Source organism: Balaenoptera musculus, chromosome 15 (genome assembly GCF_009873245.2).
Source record: "Balaenoptera musculus isolate JJ_BM4_2016_0621 chromosome 15, mBalMus1.pri.v3, whole genome shotgun sequence".
Lineage (NCBI taxonomy): Eukaryota > Metazoa > Chordata > Mammalia > Artiodactyla > Balaenopteridae > Balaenoptera > Balaenoptera musculus.
In genome coordinates this window covers 22,724,722-22,743,686 of record NC_045799.1, presented here as the reverse complement: position 1 = coordinate 22,743,686, position 18,965 = coordinate 22,724,722, and the positions used below count along the sequence as shown (strand labels likewise).

The window sequence follows — 18,965 nt, the reverse complement described above, 5'->3', positions numbered from 1 at the left end:
AAGTTCATCTTAGAGCCCAATCAGTTCCTAAAGAGACCTTTTGAAATGCAAATGAGGCAAGAAGGCAGAGGCTGATATTTCAGACGCTGGGCGCTAAGAGCAGGGAGCCACTATTTGAGAAGGACTGATGGGGGATCTTTCCAAGGCAAGGAGGAAAGAGTAGCGAAGGCGGGGGTGAGGGCCACAAAACAAGTCCTTCCCCAAAGACCCCCTCCTACAAAAGGGGCCTGGGAAGGGGGTGCTCAGAGACCCCTCCTGGAGTGGTGAGGTGGGGGCCCGGGAGTCAGGTGGTCAGGCTTGCAGATCTGGGCCCACCCATCACAAGCTGATGGGAGGGGCTGTGAACTCAGCTGGGACCCCCTCAACACGGAGTTGATGATCCTGGGTGAACCCCTTCCTCTCTCTGAAACTCCATTTCATCATCTATCAATACAAAACTGAGCCACGGATTAGGAGACCACTGTAGACTTTCTGGAGGAGGGAAGTGGGGTGACAGTAAGGGGAACCAGGGGTCTCCAGGGGCACTGAGAGGTCCCAGCTATCACACATAAAGGAGTGAGATAACACAAAGCCTAAAGCCATGAAGAAGGACAGAGGGAGAGTGAGATTCACTGACATGGTAAAATCTCTGAGACAGCTTGGTAAGGGAAAGAAGGAAACTGCAAAACAAAACCTGCAACCCAAATGTCCACCAACTGATGAATGGATGAACAAAATGTGGCATAGCCACACAAGGCAATATTAGCCACGGAAAAGAATGAAGCCTTGCTCAATGCTACAACATGCTTGAAAACATCATGCTGAGTGAAAGAAGCCTGTCACAAAAAGCCACATAGCGTATGAATCCATTTGCATGAAGTGTTGAGAATAGGCAAATCCACAAAGGCAGAAAGTAGATTAGTGGTTGCCAGGGAGGAAGAGGAAGAGGGAGTGGGGAGTGACTTGGGGTTTTCTTTCTAGGGCGATGAAAATGTTCTGGAATTAGAGTGGTGATGGCTGTACAACTCTGAATATTCTAAAAACCACTGAACTGTATCCTTTAAAAAGCAAACTATATGGTATGTGAATTATATCTCAATAAAGCTGTTATTAAAAACAAAACTAGAACGTTACCATTTTTATAAAAATAAGACGTGTGTGTGTGTGTGTGTGTGCATACACATGTGTACATGTGTATGGTGGGGGAATATGGTCTAAAGAATATGCACCAGGGCTTCCCCGGTGGCGCAGTGGTTGAGAATCTGCCTGCTAATGCAGGGGACATGGGTTCGAGCCCTGGTCTGGGAAGATCCCACATGCCACAGAGCAGCTGGGCCCGTGAGCCACAATTGCTGAGCCTGCGCGTCTGGAGCCTGTGCTCCGCAACAGGAGAGGCCGCGATAGTGAGAGGCCCGCGCACCGCGATGAAGAGTGGCCCCCGCTTGCCACAACTAGAGAAAGCCCTAGCACAGAAACGAAGACCCAACACAGCCATAAATAAATAAATAAATTAAAAAAAATAAAAAAAAAAAAAAAAAAAAAAAAATAGTTTAATTTCTAAAAAAAAAAAAAAAAAAGAATATGCACCAGGCTGATAATGATGAGAGTACAGGGAACTTGCACTTTGCACTTTTCTTCCCCCACATTTTTTCAGGAGGGAAGACATAGTCCTCCAGCGTTTTCTCTTTAAATTTTTAAAAATTATACAATATTTTAAAAAATAAATTAATATATAAAGACACATTCTCACCGTAAATCTGTACTGTTCTGACGAAGCAGAAGCCCCCCTGTTTACACCCCCATCCCTTCTCCTCCTGAGGGTGACCACAGCTGAGGGTCAGCTGGAGCTCCTTCTAGATCTCTGGCTCTGTGTTTAAAATACTGAAATAGATGGTGTTCTTTTAGACTCTCCTTCCTATGTTTACTCGACTCTGTGATCTTTGACTTTTATAATAAGCACCTTAAGCAGAAGAAAACCCCAAAACATCCAGCATTTAAAAAGACAGTCTGTGGTCACGCTGTACTATTCTGTATGTTACAGAAATGGTGCATGTAACATAATCCCATCTTAATGAAAAAAAAATACATAGAGGAATATACATCATATAAGCATAGAGAAAGGCCTGAAAAGACACAAACCAAACCAAATCACAGGTTAGGCTGAGTCAGGTGTCGAATTGAGGGAAGTGGTTAGGGGAGCCTTTCTTCTTTTATCTTACGTATCGTTATTATTATTTCTTACATTTTGGAGAACACACTCACATACTTCAAACTTCAAAAAACCCAAAAAGGAATACAGTGAACCCTGTAACCAGCTCTCTTGCCTGAGGCAACCAATGCAACCAGAGTCTGACGTGTCCACCCTTAGAGGTATGCTAGGCATGCATTTATATGTTTTTGTAATGAAATTTTTGCTTCACTGAGCTTATATTACTTTTTTAGTAAAAAAAAAATGCATATATACATTTCAATATGTGTGTGCGCATACGTAGAAAAACGTATGGGAAGTATAACATATTGGGAAGTACTCCCACCCAAATAGTAATTTGGTAATTACTCGGAGGAATTCCCTCTGAATATTGGATTACAGGTGAAACTTCTTCTCCTTATGGCTTACTTGTAGTTCCTAGTCTTTCTCTACTACGCATACATTACCTGCTGGGTGGGAGGAGAAAGTTATAGTAAAATGTTTTAAAAATGTACTTCCCCGAGAAAAGTCATGAACACCATTCCAACACATTTTCAGAGGGTGAGTTCTGAGTGCCCACCAGAAAGGGAGGGCAGTGGGCAGAGAAGAGGGGCTGAAGCAGCAAACCTTTTCAGGACCAAAGTGGTTCCAGCCTTTTCTGGATGGAACTGCCCCTGTCCCTGCCCCCCACCTCATCTAAGCCATTTGGGCTCCCACACTGCTCTGCGGCTCTGGAGGGAAAACAAGGCAGGCTCACAGAGCATAAGGTCCTTCCTCCTCTCTGCAGGGCAGCAGCTGGCCAGGCGGCCTGGGGGACTGCGGTGCCCCTCCAGGGAGCCAAGGCCCGTCAGAACCCCTCTGTCGAGCCCCCAGGGGCAGATGTTCTGGCCCTGGGCCTCAGGTGGGCGGGCTGGGGCAGGGCAGGACAGCACCCGGGCACCAACAAGAATGCCAGTCACAAGTGCCGGACCCCGAGGGCACAATCCTTGGCCTGGCACGCAGCAGGGGCTTCCCCACCCACCAGCAACTCACAAGGCCGCTTTTGAGCAGCCAGGGTGGTGTCTCTAAGCTTCCTTGGTCTAACGGCTCCTAGTAGGAGCAGGAGCTCTGCCCTCCCTTGCCCTTCTCCAGGAGATTAGAAGAGGGTACCTCCGCCCCTCCAGCCCACACGGAGAGGCTGCCTGAGCACAGCTCTGGAGAGGCCCCCTGTCTTCTAACAAACACCTTCCACGCTTCCATGCTGCCAGGAAACAAAGACCAACCTTCAAGGAATAAAATGAGCCTGCTGCCAAAACAGTTGGGTAGATTTTCATCCAACTTAGAGGGGATGTTTGAAAAGGTCTCACTGAAAACACAGACTGTGCTGTGTGTACCAAATTTACTCCAGGGGGGGAGCCTGGGGTAGGGGTGCATCTCAAAGACTGAGGCATTCTTCCTCCAAAGCGGCTGAAGCAGCTGGAGAGGCGGTGTGGCTCCGGGCTGGGGGAGGCCGTTTGGGTGGAGGAAACAGAGTGGTTTGACATGGACCCCAAATCAAAGTACAGGGGCAGACGCTGCCAACAGCAGGCGTTGATTTGCTACCTAACTGCTCCTTCCATGGGCAACTGGCAGTTTGATATGGAGAGCTCCTTGCTAGAGGCAGCAGAAGGATATTTATTGAACTAAGGTAAATGCTTCTCCAGGCCCACAGCCATTGTAGAGGTTGCGAGGGTGGTGATACTGATAATCAGTATTTACCGAGCTCTTATTCTCCACTAAGCATTTTACCTGCTTGTCTTGATTAATTCTCACAAACACCTTTGAGATCTAGGGATTCACGTTCCCATTTTTTAAAAATTTATTATTTATTTATCTTGGCTGTGCCGGGTCTTAGTTGCGGCACGCGGGATCTTTAGTTGCAGCATGCGGACTCTTAGTCGCGGCATGCATGCGGGATCCAGTTCCCCGACCAGGGATCAAACCTGGGTCCCTTGCATTGGGAGCGTGGAGTCTTACCCACAGACCACCAGGGAAGTCCCCATATTCCCATTTTATAATGAACAAACTGAGCACTGGAGTAGTAACATGATTTGCCCAATGCTACAGTTATTTGCAAATAAGTGGCAAAGCCAGGATTCAAACTCAGGCCCGTGTGACTCCAAGTTCGAGATTGCCCTGCAGCACACAGGCCACGGCTAGGCTGCATCAGATGACGCCGCCAGCAGAACTGAGATTTGAACCCAGGTGAACTGATGCTATGGTGAGTGCCCTTCCTACCCCATGAGAGTGGGAATCAGGCCAAGAAGCCTGGGCCAGAGAAGGAAGTACTCGTTGGAGTGAGTGGCCTCTTCAGAGGTTCCGAAACACAGCCGGGTTCTAGGAAGGCCCCTGGATGGGGCAAGGAGGGCACGAGCATCGCCGTAAGAGTTAGTGTGGCTTTGGGAGATGGAGAGTCCTGGGTTAGGATCCCATCCTTGTCTTTCCCCTGTCCCATCTATATACAGCAAGTCCACGCTTTCACTGCCGAGGGCCTGGGTTCAATCCCTGGTCCCGCAAGCTGTGTGGTGCAGCCAGAAAAATACATAAACAAAATAAAATAAAACGGGGACAAAATCACTATGTACCTTGGGAGGCTGCTGGCTACACAACGTGAAGACACACACGAAATGCTTAGTGCAGTGCCTGGTACAGAGCAAGCACTCAGACACAGCAGCTATGTTATAATAAATCCCATCAACACTGATATTGGCTTTCTGCCTAAGATGCAAAGACGGGGAATGATACTGGATTGGGGGTGGCGGTGGCTCGTGTTACGATTTTTGAGCTGCAGCCCAGCTGGCAACGGTGCCACTGCAGAACACAGCTGGGGCAGGCCACTCTCCCTCCTCTCTAGCAAAGAGCCATCTCCATAGCAACCACATCAGCTCAGGCCAGGGGCTCCTGTTCCCAGCCGGGTGACAGCATCGCCACAGCAACCTGTCAGGATGGTAAAGGCAGATCTCGATGACGGGACTGGAACAACTCTGGCAGAAGAATTGCTAAGGGACCCTCGTCTCCATAGAAACCATATCAGGAAGGAGAGGGAGGAGAGAGGGCAATCAGCAAATAAACACAGCGCCACACCTCCTTCAGCAGGTCCTAAGACACCAAGGGGCACATCAGGGAGGGCAAGGCCAGCCTCACTGACATCGCCTTCAAGAGGAAGTGAACCAGTGTTTCCTGAGCACCAACTGTGTGCCAGGCACCACAAAGGGCTCTTTACATGCTTGACTTTATTTAAAATTTCACTAATAATAACCATGCCCCCCAAAAAAAAAACCCCTAAATACAGCAATCATAGAATAAAAAGCAAAAGCCATTGCCTACCATACTCCCACCATTTCTAATGCCTCAGTTCAGTGGGTTTTCCTCCAGACTTTCCTCCAGGCTATTCATTTGCACATATAGACACATGCTTCAAAATCAGTTCGTTCTGTATGGCTTTCCAAAATAATTAGTGGGATTGCACAATATGTATGGTTCTATAGCTTTCTCTTCCTGCTTAAAAATGTACCTTAGAGATCTTTCCACATCAGTACATATGTATCTGCCTTTTATCTTAAATCGTGGGAAAGTACACCTAATATAAAATTTACTATTTTAACCATTTTTTTCTTTTTTATGGCAGTAAAATATACATAAGATCTGCTATTTTTAGCCATTTTCAAGTGTATAATCCAGTGGCATCATCACCATTCACCTCCAGAACTTTGTCATCATCTCAAACTGAAATGCTGTACCTATTAAACAATATCTCCCTATACCCTCCTCCCTCCAGGCTCTGGTAACCTCTAACCTACTTTCTGTCTCTATGAATTTGACTACTCTCTGTATCTCATCTGAGTGGAATCATATAATACTCGTCCTGTTGTGTCTGGCTTATTTTACTGAGCACAGTGTCCTCGAGGTTCACCCACGTTGTAGCCTGTTTCAGAATCACATTCCCTCTTAAGATTATACATACATTGTAAGTATATACTACATTTTTGTTCATCGATGGACATTTGGGTTGCTTACACCTTCTGGCTACCGTGAATAATGCTGCTATGAACATGAGGGTACAAATATCTGTTCGTGTCCCTGCTTTCAATTTTGGTATATACCCAGAAGTGGAATTGGCTTATTTGGTAATTCTGTTTAATTTTCTCAGGAACCGCTATACTACCTTATTCTTTTTAACTTCTTCACAGTGTTCTATGGTTACCCAATCTTATGAATGATCATGAACAACCTCATAAACTGGGTACTGTTATTATCCTGATGTCACAGATGAAGAAACTGAAACTTAGGGGAGGTGGCTTCAGGGTCTCAGCCCCATCTCAGCCAAGGAAAGGCTGGGTGAACTCAGGCAGGCTCTCCCTCTCGGACCTCTGTTCCCTCTCCTTTACAATGGGAACAGGCTGACATCCGAGGCACCTTCTGAAACTGTCTCTCCTTTTCACTATCAAGGGTGGCAGCAATGAGATGTGTGAAGATGGTCCCCTGTTATCGGCCAGGCCATGGAGGGCAGGAGGCTGCCTGGGGGAGGGGGCCTCCCACGCAGCCCTGGGCAGCCCTGAGTAGCAAACACCTCCCATCTCCACACCGAGAAGCCTTTGGCACGTCACACCAACACACCCAGCGGGGAGGGCAGCAGAAGGATTGTTATGGCCTCAGGGCCGTGGTGTCTGTCCTGGAATGCTGGCACGCCTGCCCTTGGGAAGGTGAGAACTGTGCCCCAGAACAACGTTCGATCCTAGCATGCCTCATGAGCAGCCAGACAGCTGAGGCCCAGCTGTGCCTCTGGGGGCAGAAGGCACCCGGGCCGCCTGGGACACAGACCCCTGGATTCTGGAGGATTCCAGCCCTTAGGCATCACCTGGGCTGATGGTTTCCAATCTGTACAGCCCACTGGGCCCTACGTGACCTGGAGGACATCGCTCCCTCCCTCAGGGCTGTGTTTTCATCCATAAAACTGGTACAATCACAACCTCATCGGGCCTTTCTGAAAATCATGGGAAGTGTCTAGCATGGAGCTTAACATGCTGTACACCTAACACACAGCAGAAGGAAGAATGGGATGCCAGGTGGCGGGACTCTCATGACCAAAGACAGAGAGGCTGGTGCCTGGGGTCACACTCAAGAAGCATCTGTGTCCTGGAAATGTGTTGAGACACCAGCCAGAGGCCCAGACCCAGCAGTGACTTTATACCGAGTGGCAGTGCCGGGCAGTCCCTAAAGCATGTCCACAAAATCTATACCACTTAGTCCTTCCAATGACTCGAAGTATTACTATCCCATTTTATAGATGAGGAAACTGAGGCACAGAGGGCTGGGTCCCTTGCTCAGCACTGTTGCATGTTTTCTCAGGCAATCCTCTCCCAGCTGTGGTCCTCTGATGGCTGACTGTCTCCTTCGTTAGCCTGTGGGCTCCTCGAGGACAGGAACCAGATGTCTCTCACGCACCCCTGTGTCCTTAGTAACCAGCACACAGTGAACACAGGAGGTGCTCAGGGAGCGTGTGCTGGAGCAGTGAATGAATAGACAGCTCTGCCAGGGAGGCATAACTGTGCAGAGACAGAGGTTCAGAGACACTGGCTGGATGGGGCTGGCCCTGCCGGGGTGGACGGGGCCCTCACCTCTCTCGGCCGCTCCAGCTCCGTCTGCAGCACCTGCTTGGCCAGCTCGGTCTCAATGAGCCGCTGCCGAAGCTCCTCATTCTCCTCCTCCAGCCTCGCCCGTTTCTTCTCCACCGCCTCGAGCTCTTTATGCAGCCGCACGGAGATGTCCTTAGAGACCTGAGCAAAGGTGGGTGATGAGCAGGGCATGAGCAGGCCATCCCACCTCTACCACAGAGCAACCCCAGGGTAGGCAGGTACTCTCATCACCCCCACTTAGAGAAGAGGAAACTGAGGCACAGAGAGGTCAAGTAACTCACCAAGGGTCGCACAGCCAGGAAGTGGTAGAACCAAAACCCAAACCCAGGCACCCTGTGTTTCCTATGTCCACATCATAGTTCAGCTCCCAGAAAGCTATAGAGGCAGTGCCTGTTCTTAGCAATGCCTTTACTTTTATCTGGGCTTTTTAATGCTTCCAAAAGCCTCTCCTGTCTACCCTCTTGCCCAGTCCTCACCAGAGCTTATGACAGGACCAGAAGCTCATTTTATTTATTTTTTTTAAATTTAATTTTATTTATTTATTTTTATACAGCAGGTTCTTATTAGTTATCCACTTTATACAAATTAGTGTATATATGTCAGTCCCTATCTCCCAATTCATCCCACCACCACTACCCCCCAAGAAGCTCATTTTAAAGGGAGGGGAAACCCAGAGCAAGATGGGCATCCCCAGAGCCACTTGAACCCCATCTCTGCCAGTGACCAGCATACGTTCCTGGGCAAATTATTTCCCTACTCTGGGTCTCAGTCTCCTTAACTACAAAATGGGTGCAATAATAACAGCACCAACCTCATGGGCCGACAGGAGGACTGAATCAGCGATTGCACAAAGGCTTGGCTGAGTGCCTGCACAGTGCGCACTGGGTAAGTGGTGGTTGCTGCTGGGAGGCGCTGAGCCCAGAGGGGGCATGACTTGCGGAGGGTCACAATGTGACACAGACCCTGAGGCCTATTTCCAGTTGTCTGGGATACAGAACATACCCCCAGTGACAAAGGCTGGGCAGATGTCCAAGTCATCCCTACAGAAGGAGCTAATGGAGCTGCAAACTCCAATCCCGGTTCCAGGACTCTGCTGCAACAGCACCCCGTTTCCTTGAGGACCCCTCTGTCCTGTCCCCTGCTGGCTGGGGTGAAAGATGGGAAAGGGGGTCTCTTCTCTGGGGATGAGGAAGGCCCTTCTGAGCTGGTAAATCACAACTAGCCTCCATCCCCAAGTGGACTAAGTACTAGTATTTGTTGAATACCTGCTATGTGCCAGATTCATTCCTCTTCACCCCAACTCTGCCCCCATTTTACTGGCAAGGAAACTGAGGCTCAGGGGGCAAATGACTTGCTCAGAGTCAAACAGAGCTAGTGTGGGCCAAGCTGGAGGGAGCTCAGGGGCTTTGGCTGAAGGGCCAGCCCACAAGGGGTATGAGGGCTTTGCCAGCAAGAGGTATGTGTGGGGCAGACAGCCCAGTGCCTCGTGCCTGCCAGTCTCGGAAATGGCCACGGCACCTCCTCCCTGCCGGAAGGGAAGAGGGCCCTCCCTGGCTCTGCCTTCTGCCTGGGCCCAGGCCCAACTCGGCACGGACCCCTTGGCAGTGTGCAAGGCAGGCCAGGAAAAACAACGGCCAGAAAGGAAATCGAGCCCTGCCTCCCCCTCCTCCCTCCGTTGCCCACTGCCTCTCTCAGCCCCCTGAAGATCTCCTAGGACAGCTGGAAGCTGGCCCACGAGGCTCCTCCCACAGTCTCTCTAGGCCACCAAACCCTCCTCATCCACAAAGTGGGGGGAGCAATCCCTCACTAGCAGAACGAGGACTTTGCAGGTGGGAGAACTAGATTCAAGCCTGATTCCAGCCCTCACTGGGTGTGTGACCCAGGACAGGTTACTTAACCATTTGAAGTCTCGGTTTGGTCATCAGTAAAAGGGGGTTGATATAGCCTAGTCACGAGGCCTGCTGTGAGGAATAAAAGACATAGTGCTTGGAGTCCCACTCCTGGGCATATACCCAGAGAAAACCATAATTCAAAAAGACACAGGCACCCCAATGTTCACTGCAGCACTACTTACAATAGCCAGGTCATGGAAGCAACCTAAACGCCCACTGACAGACAGATGGATAAAGAAGATGTGGTACATATATTACAATGGAATATTACTCAGCCATAAAAAGGAATGAAATTGGGTCATTTGTAGAGACGTGGATGGATCTAGAGACTGTCATACAGAGTGAAGTAAGTCAGAAAGAGAAAAACAAATATCGTATATTAATGCATATATGTGGAACCTAGAAAAATGGCACAGATGAACCGGTTTGCAGGGCAGAAATAGAGACACAGATGTAGAGAACAAACTTATGGACACCGAGGGGGGAAAGCGGCGGTGGGTGGGGTGGTGGTGGGATGAATTGGGAGATTGGGGTTGACATGTATACACTAATATGTGTAAAATAGATAACTAATAAGAACCTGCTGTAAAAAAAATAAATAAAATAAAATTCAAAAATTCAAAAAAAAAAAAAGACATAGTGCTTGGGCTGGTGGCTGGAACATAGCAGGTGCTCAAAAGTATAATGATTTTTAATGCATTGTCAAGATTACTGCTTCACCTCTGTGCACTGACTTTATCCAGGTTGGCCCAATACCCCACAACCTCACTCTTGAGTTTAGTGTCCGGGTGTTGAGCCCCAGGTCCCAAGTTTTAGGCTATTAGGTTACCCAGTGAGTCCCTGTCCTGATCAATACTCCATTCATTCATTCATTTATTCATTCATTCATCTGCTTAGCCCCTGGGGGCAGGAGTGGTGGAGCACAGAGGTCCAGGCCCCAGGCCATGCCGGGGCTCCTTCATATCTCTGTGTCCCGGTAGCAGCGCAGGGTCTGGCACACACTAAGTGCCTAATAAATGCTTGTTGGATGAACAAACAAATCCAAGACCCCAGCAAGCAAAAAGGGAGGGAAATGAAGGAGTGAATGACGGAAACATGGGGAGCTGCACATGCCCTAGCTTGGCTGGGGATGCTCCCCCCAACTGCCCACACCCCCAAATGTCCAGAGAGGGCTGTGTCCTTGACTGGGATGGGGGATCAGCTGCTGGTTGGACTGGGGGCTCCTCTCCCAACTATGCTCCCACCTGGGCCAGCTCCTCTCCACCTGGGGTTCACTCCATCCCCACCATGGCCTTGACCTGGGCAGGTGACCCACTCCCCACCAGGAAGTCACGATTCATGTGGATTCCTGGATCCTCTTGGGTTCATAAGTGACTCTATGGATTTCATCCCTTCCTTGAGTCCCCATTTGCCTTCTGCCCCATGCTCCATGGAACCCCCTTCTCTATCTGCTCTCTACCCCCAGGAGTGCTTTGTTAAGAAGGCCTAGCCCCAGGCAGCTTACAGAATTCCAGTGTGGACAAAAGAGCCCTTAATCTCAGATCCCCACAGAGCCCTGTGCCCCTGATGGAGGCCCACAGGAGCAAAGAGCATGCCTGCCTGGGGGGGCAGGAGCCCGGTTGTCTGGGCCTCTTCCTTTCTTTCTCTGAGCCTCAGTGGTCCTGGGCCCCCTGGCTCTCACAGGTAATCAGGCAGAATCAGCTGTTGCTCCCTGAGCACCCACCACATGCCTTTCATCCCCTGGCAACGTGCTTTGAATATCATCCCCACTCTGAGGCTCAGAAAGAAAAGGTCATTTGCCCAAGGCCACACAGCTAGGAGGCTACAGAACCAAGATCTGAAAGCAGGTGGGTCAACGCTGGAGTCTTGCTCTCAATCTGAGCCGCTGTTGGCCTGAAGCTTGAAGACACATTATATTAATATCAATAATAGGAGTATTAAAAATAAGCGCAACAGTGGGCTCACTGTGTCAGGGGCTCACGGGGCCCCACCTGCCTGTCTCATTTGATCCTCTCATGATCCTTCCAACTATCCCCAAGGTTGGGGGGCTGAGATACTACAGGAGGTGAAGCAGCTGCAGCTTCTGGAAACCAGGGCAAATCCCCAAAGCACAAACAAATGCTCTCAGCCATGAGGTCACTGTTACAGCGCTGGGGCCTGGCTCCTGCCAAATGCAACGAGCAGCCTCCAGCCCACAGACACCTCGCTCATCGGCCCCTCAGCTCCTGGGCCTAAGGCTTTAAGGGGTCTCTGTCACTCTGAATCCCCAGGGTGTGGGATAGGAACCCTCACTAAGAAGCACCCCCTGTCCAGGCAACATCTGGGTTCTGTGTGGCTAAATCCTCCCAGGAACCCCAGGAGGGTGGGAATGTCACTCCCATTGTACAGATGAGGAAACTGAGGATCAAAGAGAGAAAGTAACCTGCTCAGGTCACCCAGGAATTAAACCCAAAGCCAGAACTTTTTCTCCAGCAACATCTGTTTCTAAGAATTGTTTTACTGGTGTGTCCTCGGGCCTCCCACAAGAGTCCCTTCAGGTGGGAATTCATCCCTGATTCCCAGGACCTGACGCTCTCCTACAGGATCCCAAGCCCTGAGGGTGGGGCCTGGGAATCTCCATGGTGAACAAACCTCCAGGCTATACTTATCTACCCAGGGAGGCAGAGATTCTGGCCTCCTTCTCCACCCTGGTCCAGCCATTTGTCCCACTAGTGCCTTTTAAGTTCTTCTCCTGAACAGTAACACCCCAGGCAACATTTGCTCACTTGCTGAGGGAGCATCCCGAGCCAGACTTTGTGCTCAGCACGCTCTTTACTTGAGCTATTTCATTTCATCCTCACAAAAATCTCTACAGGTAGAGACTTGTTGCATCTCCATTTTCCACATGGGAAAACTGAGGCTCAGGGCTGTCAAGGAGCTTTCCCAAAGCCACACAGCAAGCAAGTGGTAGAGCAGGTCTCCGCCCCCTCCACCCCTGCCCTCCTCATGCTGAACAATGTTCCTGCTGAGCTTCTGTGGGTCCTGCCAGCTGTGAGAACCAGCAGAGAGTGAGAGAGCCTGGGGGTGGGGGTGAGGGAGAGGGAGGGCCAAGGCCTGAGGTTTCTTTCATGGCACCCTCACCAGTAATCTACCTGCTTGCTTAAACCACTGGGGCTGCAAAAGCCCTGAAGATTCAGCTGCTCTAAGCCCTCCTTTTAACAGAAGGGGAAACTGAGTCTCCAAGAGGTGGCCTCACGCCAGTCTACTCTTGCTGGCAGAGCAAGTCAGAGGGCCCCCGGGGATACCCGCCCAAGCAGCATCCAGTTCCCTCCACACTTGGGTCTCTCAAGCCCTCCCAGGCGATGCCAGGGAAGTCAGCACTCTGAAAGCCTCCAAAAAATGCCCCAGAACATCCCCAGCACCTGGGACACAGAGAGGCGGCCAAAGCTGTCCAGCCCAGGCCCGTGCGGATGAGCTCAGCGCTCCAGCTGCAGGCGCAGGGAGAGGAGGGAGGGAAGGGGCCAAGCCACTTGCTGATTGGCTAGTTCAAATCCCAACAGAAGGGGCCGCTCCCCTCCGCCCAGACTCCAGAGGGCCTCCCCCCCTCCCCATTCTACACACACACACCAGCTGCTCTCAGCTCCTCCCACAGAGGCAAGCCAGCCAGTCTGCTCCCAGCTCCAGCCTTCCTCCACCCCTTCCTCATCTAAGGCTGACTTTTCGGTGTCTTCGCCCCAAAGCCCCAGCTACCTGGACCCAAACTCAGATTCCTCTAAGCTTCCAGGGCTCTCCCTCACCCCACACCCTCTCAATCTGGTACCTGGAATTTGAATATTTATATAACAATTTATCCCAAGAGCTGCCTTCTCAGGTACAGGTGCACTTTGGCCTTGGTGGAGATATAACCTTTCTGAGCTGTTTCCTCACTTGTACAGCAGACCTACAATCCCACTGTGCCCACGGCATATGCAAGAAAATGGGAGACGCAAAGGCCGGTGTGGGTCTGTTGCTCACTCTTCACCTCCCCTTACAGGGGCCCTCTTCCTTCAACATCCCTTCTTCCACCTCAGGCCTCACCTCAGAGGTCACCCCTGCAGGAAGACTCCACAGGCGCCCAGGCTGTGCCAGATGCCCCTACCCCCAGCTCCTACATCCCTGGATAACACTGGGCTGAGTTCTGAGAGCAGGGTGCTGGGCCAGGTCCCCTGGAGTTCTCAGCCCCCAGACCAGGGCTCATACAGACAGGCAGGGCAGACTTCTCTTCTGGAAGCCCCATCTGCCAGCCTCCAGGCCATCCCTTTCCTGCTCTCTGAGGCCAAGAGCAGCAAGGTCAGGCAGCAAGCATGGGCGGCTGATGAGTCTGAGCCCTGCCAGCTACACGGAGGGTCACATGACCTTGGACAGGTACTTCCTTTCTCTGAGACTCACTTTCCTTATCCGGCAAATGAGAATAATAATAATAATTATTAGCTAACCTTTTCGAGGGCCTACAGTGACCTCCTACCTACCTGATCTCATTTGATCCTCATAGAACCCTGGGAGGCAGGGGCTGCCGTTACACGTGTTTTACAGATGAGGAAACTGAAACTTAGGTGACTTGCTCAAAATCATAAAATTAGGGCATATTGAAGCCAAGATTTAAATCAGCCTTATTCAACTCCAGACTTTCACTACTCTCCATCAGCGCAAGGAAGAAACCTCCATGGAACTATGCACGGATAACTTGGAGCCCAGCACCAGGTGTGTGGCTCATACTCACACAGCAGCTGCTGTTCGTAGGTATCATCTTATGATACCACTTTGGGACAACCGTGGTAGATGGCCTATCAGTTCCTAGGGATCCCCATTTTACAGATGAGGATGTTGAGGCCCAAAGAGATGATGGAACTTGCCCAAGGACACATGAGGAGTGAGCTGACCTGGGCACTCAGGCTCATGGTCCTATCCCCCAGCAAGGGCACCTGTGAGGGTTGGGAGGGCCCTGGGCTTACCTTGACGTCCTGCTCCAGGCCACGGATGAGCTCGCCGTCCACCTGGCCAGTCTGGGCAGCGCGGAGGCTGCGGCGCTCAGCCTTGCGCAGCCGGTACTGCAGGATGCGACAGGTCTTGCTGGCCTGGTCCAGCTGCTGCCGCAGCTCCTGCAGCTGATACACGTCCTCCTCCATATAGACGTCCCGCATCTCCAGCATCTCTGCCCGCAGCTCCTCAATCTCGTCCTGCACAGGGAAGGAGAGGTCAGGTCGCTGGGCCCTATGGCAGTGGCCAGGGGTACTTGAGTGCAGGGCACACTCGATGCTGTCCTAGGCACACCTCGGGGGGTCTGGGTGTGGCAGACTGCGTAATGGCCCCCCAAGATGCCCACGTCCTAATTCCCAGAATCTGTGAATATGTTACCTTACATGGCAAAGGAATTTTGCAAATGTGATTAAGTTAAGGATCTTGAGATTGGGAAATTTTGCTGGATTATCTGGGTGGGCCCAGTGTAATTACAAGCATCTGTATAAGACGGAGGCAAGGGGCTCAGAGCGGGAGAAGGCGATGTGGCAGAGGTTGAGGTGATGTATGTTGAAGACGGAGAAAGGGCCATGAACCAGGGAATACAGGCAGCCTCTAGAAGCAGGAAAGGGAATGGATTCTCCCCAGAGCCTTTACAGGGATGGAGCCCTGACAACACCTTGGCTTTCAGACTTCTGACCTCCAGAATTATAAGATAATAATCTGGGATTGTTTTAAGTCAAATTCGCAGTAACTTATAGCAGCAATAGGAAAGTAATACACTGGGGAAGCAGAAGAGGCTCATTCAACAAGCATTTATGAGCACCAACTGTGTACCAGGCTCTGTGCAGGCACAGGGGGTGGGGAAGGAGAGTGGTGACCAAGACAAACGTGGCCCTTTCTGTATTGTCTGCATGGAGCCCCAAGTCTCATTGGCAGGACACAGAGTAAACTGAAAGATAAAAAAACCCCTCAGATACTGTTAAGAGCTGTGAAGACAAAAAACCATAAAACCAGAACCAAAACACCTGGGTAATATGAAAGAGTAATGGGGGAAGGTGCTATGTTAGAGGACAAGGTCGGGGAGGCCGCCTCTAAAGGGACATTTGAGCTGAGGCAAGAAGGAACAGCCATGCAGAGAGAGAGGTAGGGAGCAGTGTGTGCAAAGGCCCAGAGGCAGGGAAGAGCTCAGTGTGTCAAGATACAGCAAGGCAGCCAGGGTAGCTACAGGGGTGAGGTGAGGCTGGGGAAACTGACAGGGGTCAGCCATCCAGGGCCTTGAAGGGTTGAGTAAAGAATCTGAGTCTGGGTTTTAGGTGGAGGGGGTTGAGGGGGATGACCTCACTTCCTCAGGGCAGCTCCTGACCACCTCTGTCATCAACTCCCAGATGTCCTTCACTTCCCCTTTGTCATCATGGGTATATCAGCAATTCTTCATTTAAGAGTTTGTCTCCCAGAGAGACCGTGAGTGCCTGGGGGGCTTCCCCACGTCTACCTCACTCCCCGCTGTATGCCCCACACCCAGCACAGGGCCCAGCATCCTGCAGGCTCCCAACAAATACTGAGTGCATGAAGGCATGTCTTGTTAGGTAAACAATCACAAAAAGACATACCGACGTGAAACAATCATTAGACACAAAGTGTAGGGGGATGAGCGGGGAGACCCAGGAGAAGAAATGGATGATTACTATGTCTAACAGCAGATGTGAAAGCTGAGTCACAAATGGAAATAATAATATCTGCCCTTAGTGTGACTGAACGGATTAAATACGATTGTACACTAAAAAGAGAAACCGAGTCACAGGAGATGAATGACCTGCCAAAGGCATCCCAGAGGAGTCACAGAAAGCACCTAGGAATGGTGCTGATGGGAAAGTGGGTGGGTCCAAGAAGCAAACAAACAAACAAACCACTGTGCAGGCCCTGGAGAGGGACCCGCAATCTGGAGAGCTGGGTTCACCAGCCCTCTGAGCCTCCCTTTCCCCAAAGAAAATGGGTGGCTCCCTATGGGGGAATGGCCTGGGGTTCCCAGCGCCCCTGAGACTGGATGGGTGGTTTAATTAGGGTTAGGAAGTGGCACCTTCAGGCTGGTTCTTAGTATGAAAGTTCATGGAGGTTTTTATATCCATCTGTACCAGTTACTCCTGGGACTCTTTCTCAAATGGTTTCTGACACAGGAAAGGAAGACAGAGGGGACGACAGGGTATCTGCTTCTCTCAACCCCAACAGATACTGTCCCATTCCCACCTGGCACCACAGCCTCGCTCCTGCTGGGGGGGTGGGCTCAGCAGCACCCCACAAAGTGAATGATTCTGCCTGCATCAAGCTGCAGAGGAATGGTCACCTCATCAGGACCCCCACCTCTACCCCAATACATACACAGACTCAACCTCCCCCCATGCCAAGCAGACAGAACTAAAAGTGGAGAAGGAGGAAGTGGGACAGTCAATGATCACACCAGTTAAAGAAATGAGGAAGTGAGGGGTTCCACACTCATTTCAGCTGGCAAGATTAAGGAAGCATAAGGAAACAGCACTCAGGAAGTGTGGGCCAGTTGGCTAAATCCAAGCTAAACCAGCCTCCAGATGGGCCTGTGTTCAAATCCTCACCATAGTGTTTACAGAACATGTTGACAGGGAGGACTTGGGGGTCGGAGTGGACCCAAAGTGCAGGGTGAGCCAAAGGGAAGTGCAGGGGATGCACAAGCTAATGATGCTGGGCTACATTAAAAGATGTATGACATTTAGATCATGGGAGGTGACATCCCACAACACAGGACCACACCCAGGGCACTGGAGTCATTTTTGGGGACCACTTACTTTTCTAACTTTTAAACAACTGATTTTTTTGGGACTTCCCTGGTGGTCCAGTGGTTAAGAAGCCGCCTTCCAATGCAGGGGATGCGGGTTCGATCCCTGGTTGGGGAACTAAGATCTCACATGCCACGGGGCAATTAAGACCGCGTGCCACAATTAGAGAGCCCACACACCGCAACTACTGAGGCCGCGCACTCTAGAGCTCGAGTGCCACAACTAGAGAGAAGCCCACGTGCCGCAACGAGGAACCCGCGTGCTGCAACTTAGACCCGATGCAGCCAAATAAATAAATATTTTTTTAAAAAACTGATTTTTCTGTTTATAAAAGTAAATAACGGGACTTCCCTGGTGGCGCAGTGGTTAAGAATCGCCTGCCAATGCAGGGGACACGGGTTCAAGCCCTGGTCCGGGAAGATCCCACATGCCGCAGAGCAATATGCCCGTGCACCACAGCTACTGAAGCCCATGCGTCTGGAGCCCGTGCTCCTCAACAAGAGAAGCCACTGCAATGTGAAGCCCGTGCACCGCAACGAAGAGCAGCCCCCGCTCGCTGCAACCAGAGAAAGCCTGCGTGCAGCAACGAACACCCGACGCAGCCAAAATAAACAAATAAATTTAAAAATGTTAATCATAAAAAAAATTATTAAAAAAAGTAAATGACGATCATAAAGACAGTTTTGAAAACAGAAAACATAAACCACTCATCATTCCTCCACCTGGTCTTGAATCACAGTGGTTCTCAAAGTGTGGTCCCTGGACCAGCAGCATTAGCAACACTGCGGGGGGAACTTGTCAGAAATCCTCATGCCCTAACTGAGAACTACTGAATCAGAAACCCTGGAAATGGGGGCCCCCGAGTGACTCGAATGCAGGGTGTTTCCTTCCAGTCTTTTTTTTTTTTTTTTTTAATGGTGAAGGGCAGGCCTTTTTTGGCTGCATTGGGTCTTCGTTGCTATGCACGGGCTTTCTCTAGTTGCGGCGAGCGGGGGCTACTCTTCGTTGCAGTGCACGGGCTTCACATTGCAGTGGCTTCTCCTGTTTCGGAGCACGGGCTCTAAGCACACGGGCTTCGGTAGTTGTGGCTCACAGGCTCTAGAGCTCAGTCTCAGTAGTTGTGGCGCACGGGCTTAGTTGTTCCACGGCGTGTGGGATCTTCCCGGACCAGGGCTCGAACCCGTGTCCCTTGCATTGGCAGGTGGATTCTTAACCACTGTGCCACCAGGGAAGTCCCTTCCTTCCAGTCTCTTTCCTTAAATGCGCAAGAGTCACGTGTCTCAGCACACAAGTCCTCAGCCCAGAGCCTGGCACAGAGCAGGGTCTCAATAAGCATCTATTGAAGAAGTGAATGAATGAATGACCTTTCTCACATGAGCAGCTGTCTCTCCAGGCCTGCCCTTCACCACAGTCCATTTCTGAAAATGCAGGATGTTGCATTCATGCCAGCTCCATCTCTCCGTGGTGG

The 18,965-nt window shown here is 50.7% G+C and overlaps 1 protein-coding gene across 3 annotated transcripts in view; it reads right to left on the bottom strand.

Annotated features, from left to right (window-relative positions):
- Nucleotides 1-18,965, bottom strand: part of SOGA1 (suppressor of glucose, autophagy associated 1) — a 72,912-nt gene that overhangs the window by 37,621 nt on the left and 16,326 nt on the right. For all 3 annotated transcript variants that reach the window (XR_005016649.1, XM_036827515.1, XM_036827516.1), the window contains exons 2-3: nucleotides 14,684-14,908; nucleotides 7,804-7,962 (exon numbers count right to left, since the gene is read on the bottom strand). Coding sequence is in view for 2 of the 3 variants with exons in the window: in XM_036827515.1 (XP_036683410.1) it covers nucleotides 7,804-7,962; nucleotides 14,684-14,908 (384 nt within the window). In the remaining variant the exon portion in view is untranslated. The remainder of the gene's footprint in view (nucleotides 1-7,803; nucleotides 7,963-14,683; nucleotides 14,909-18,965) is intronic.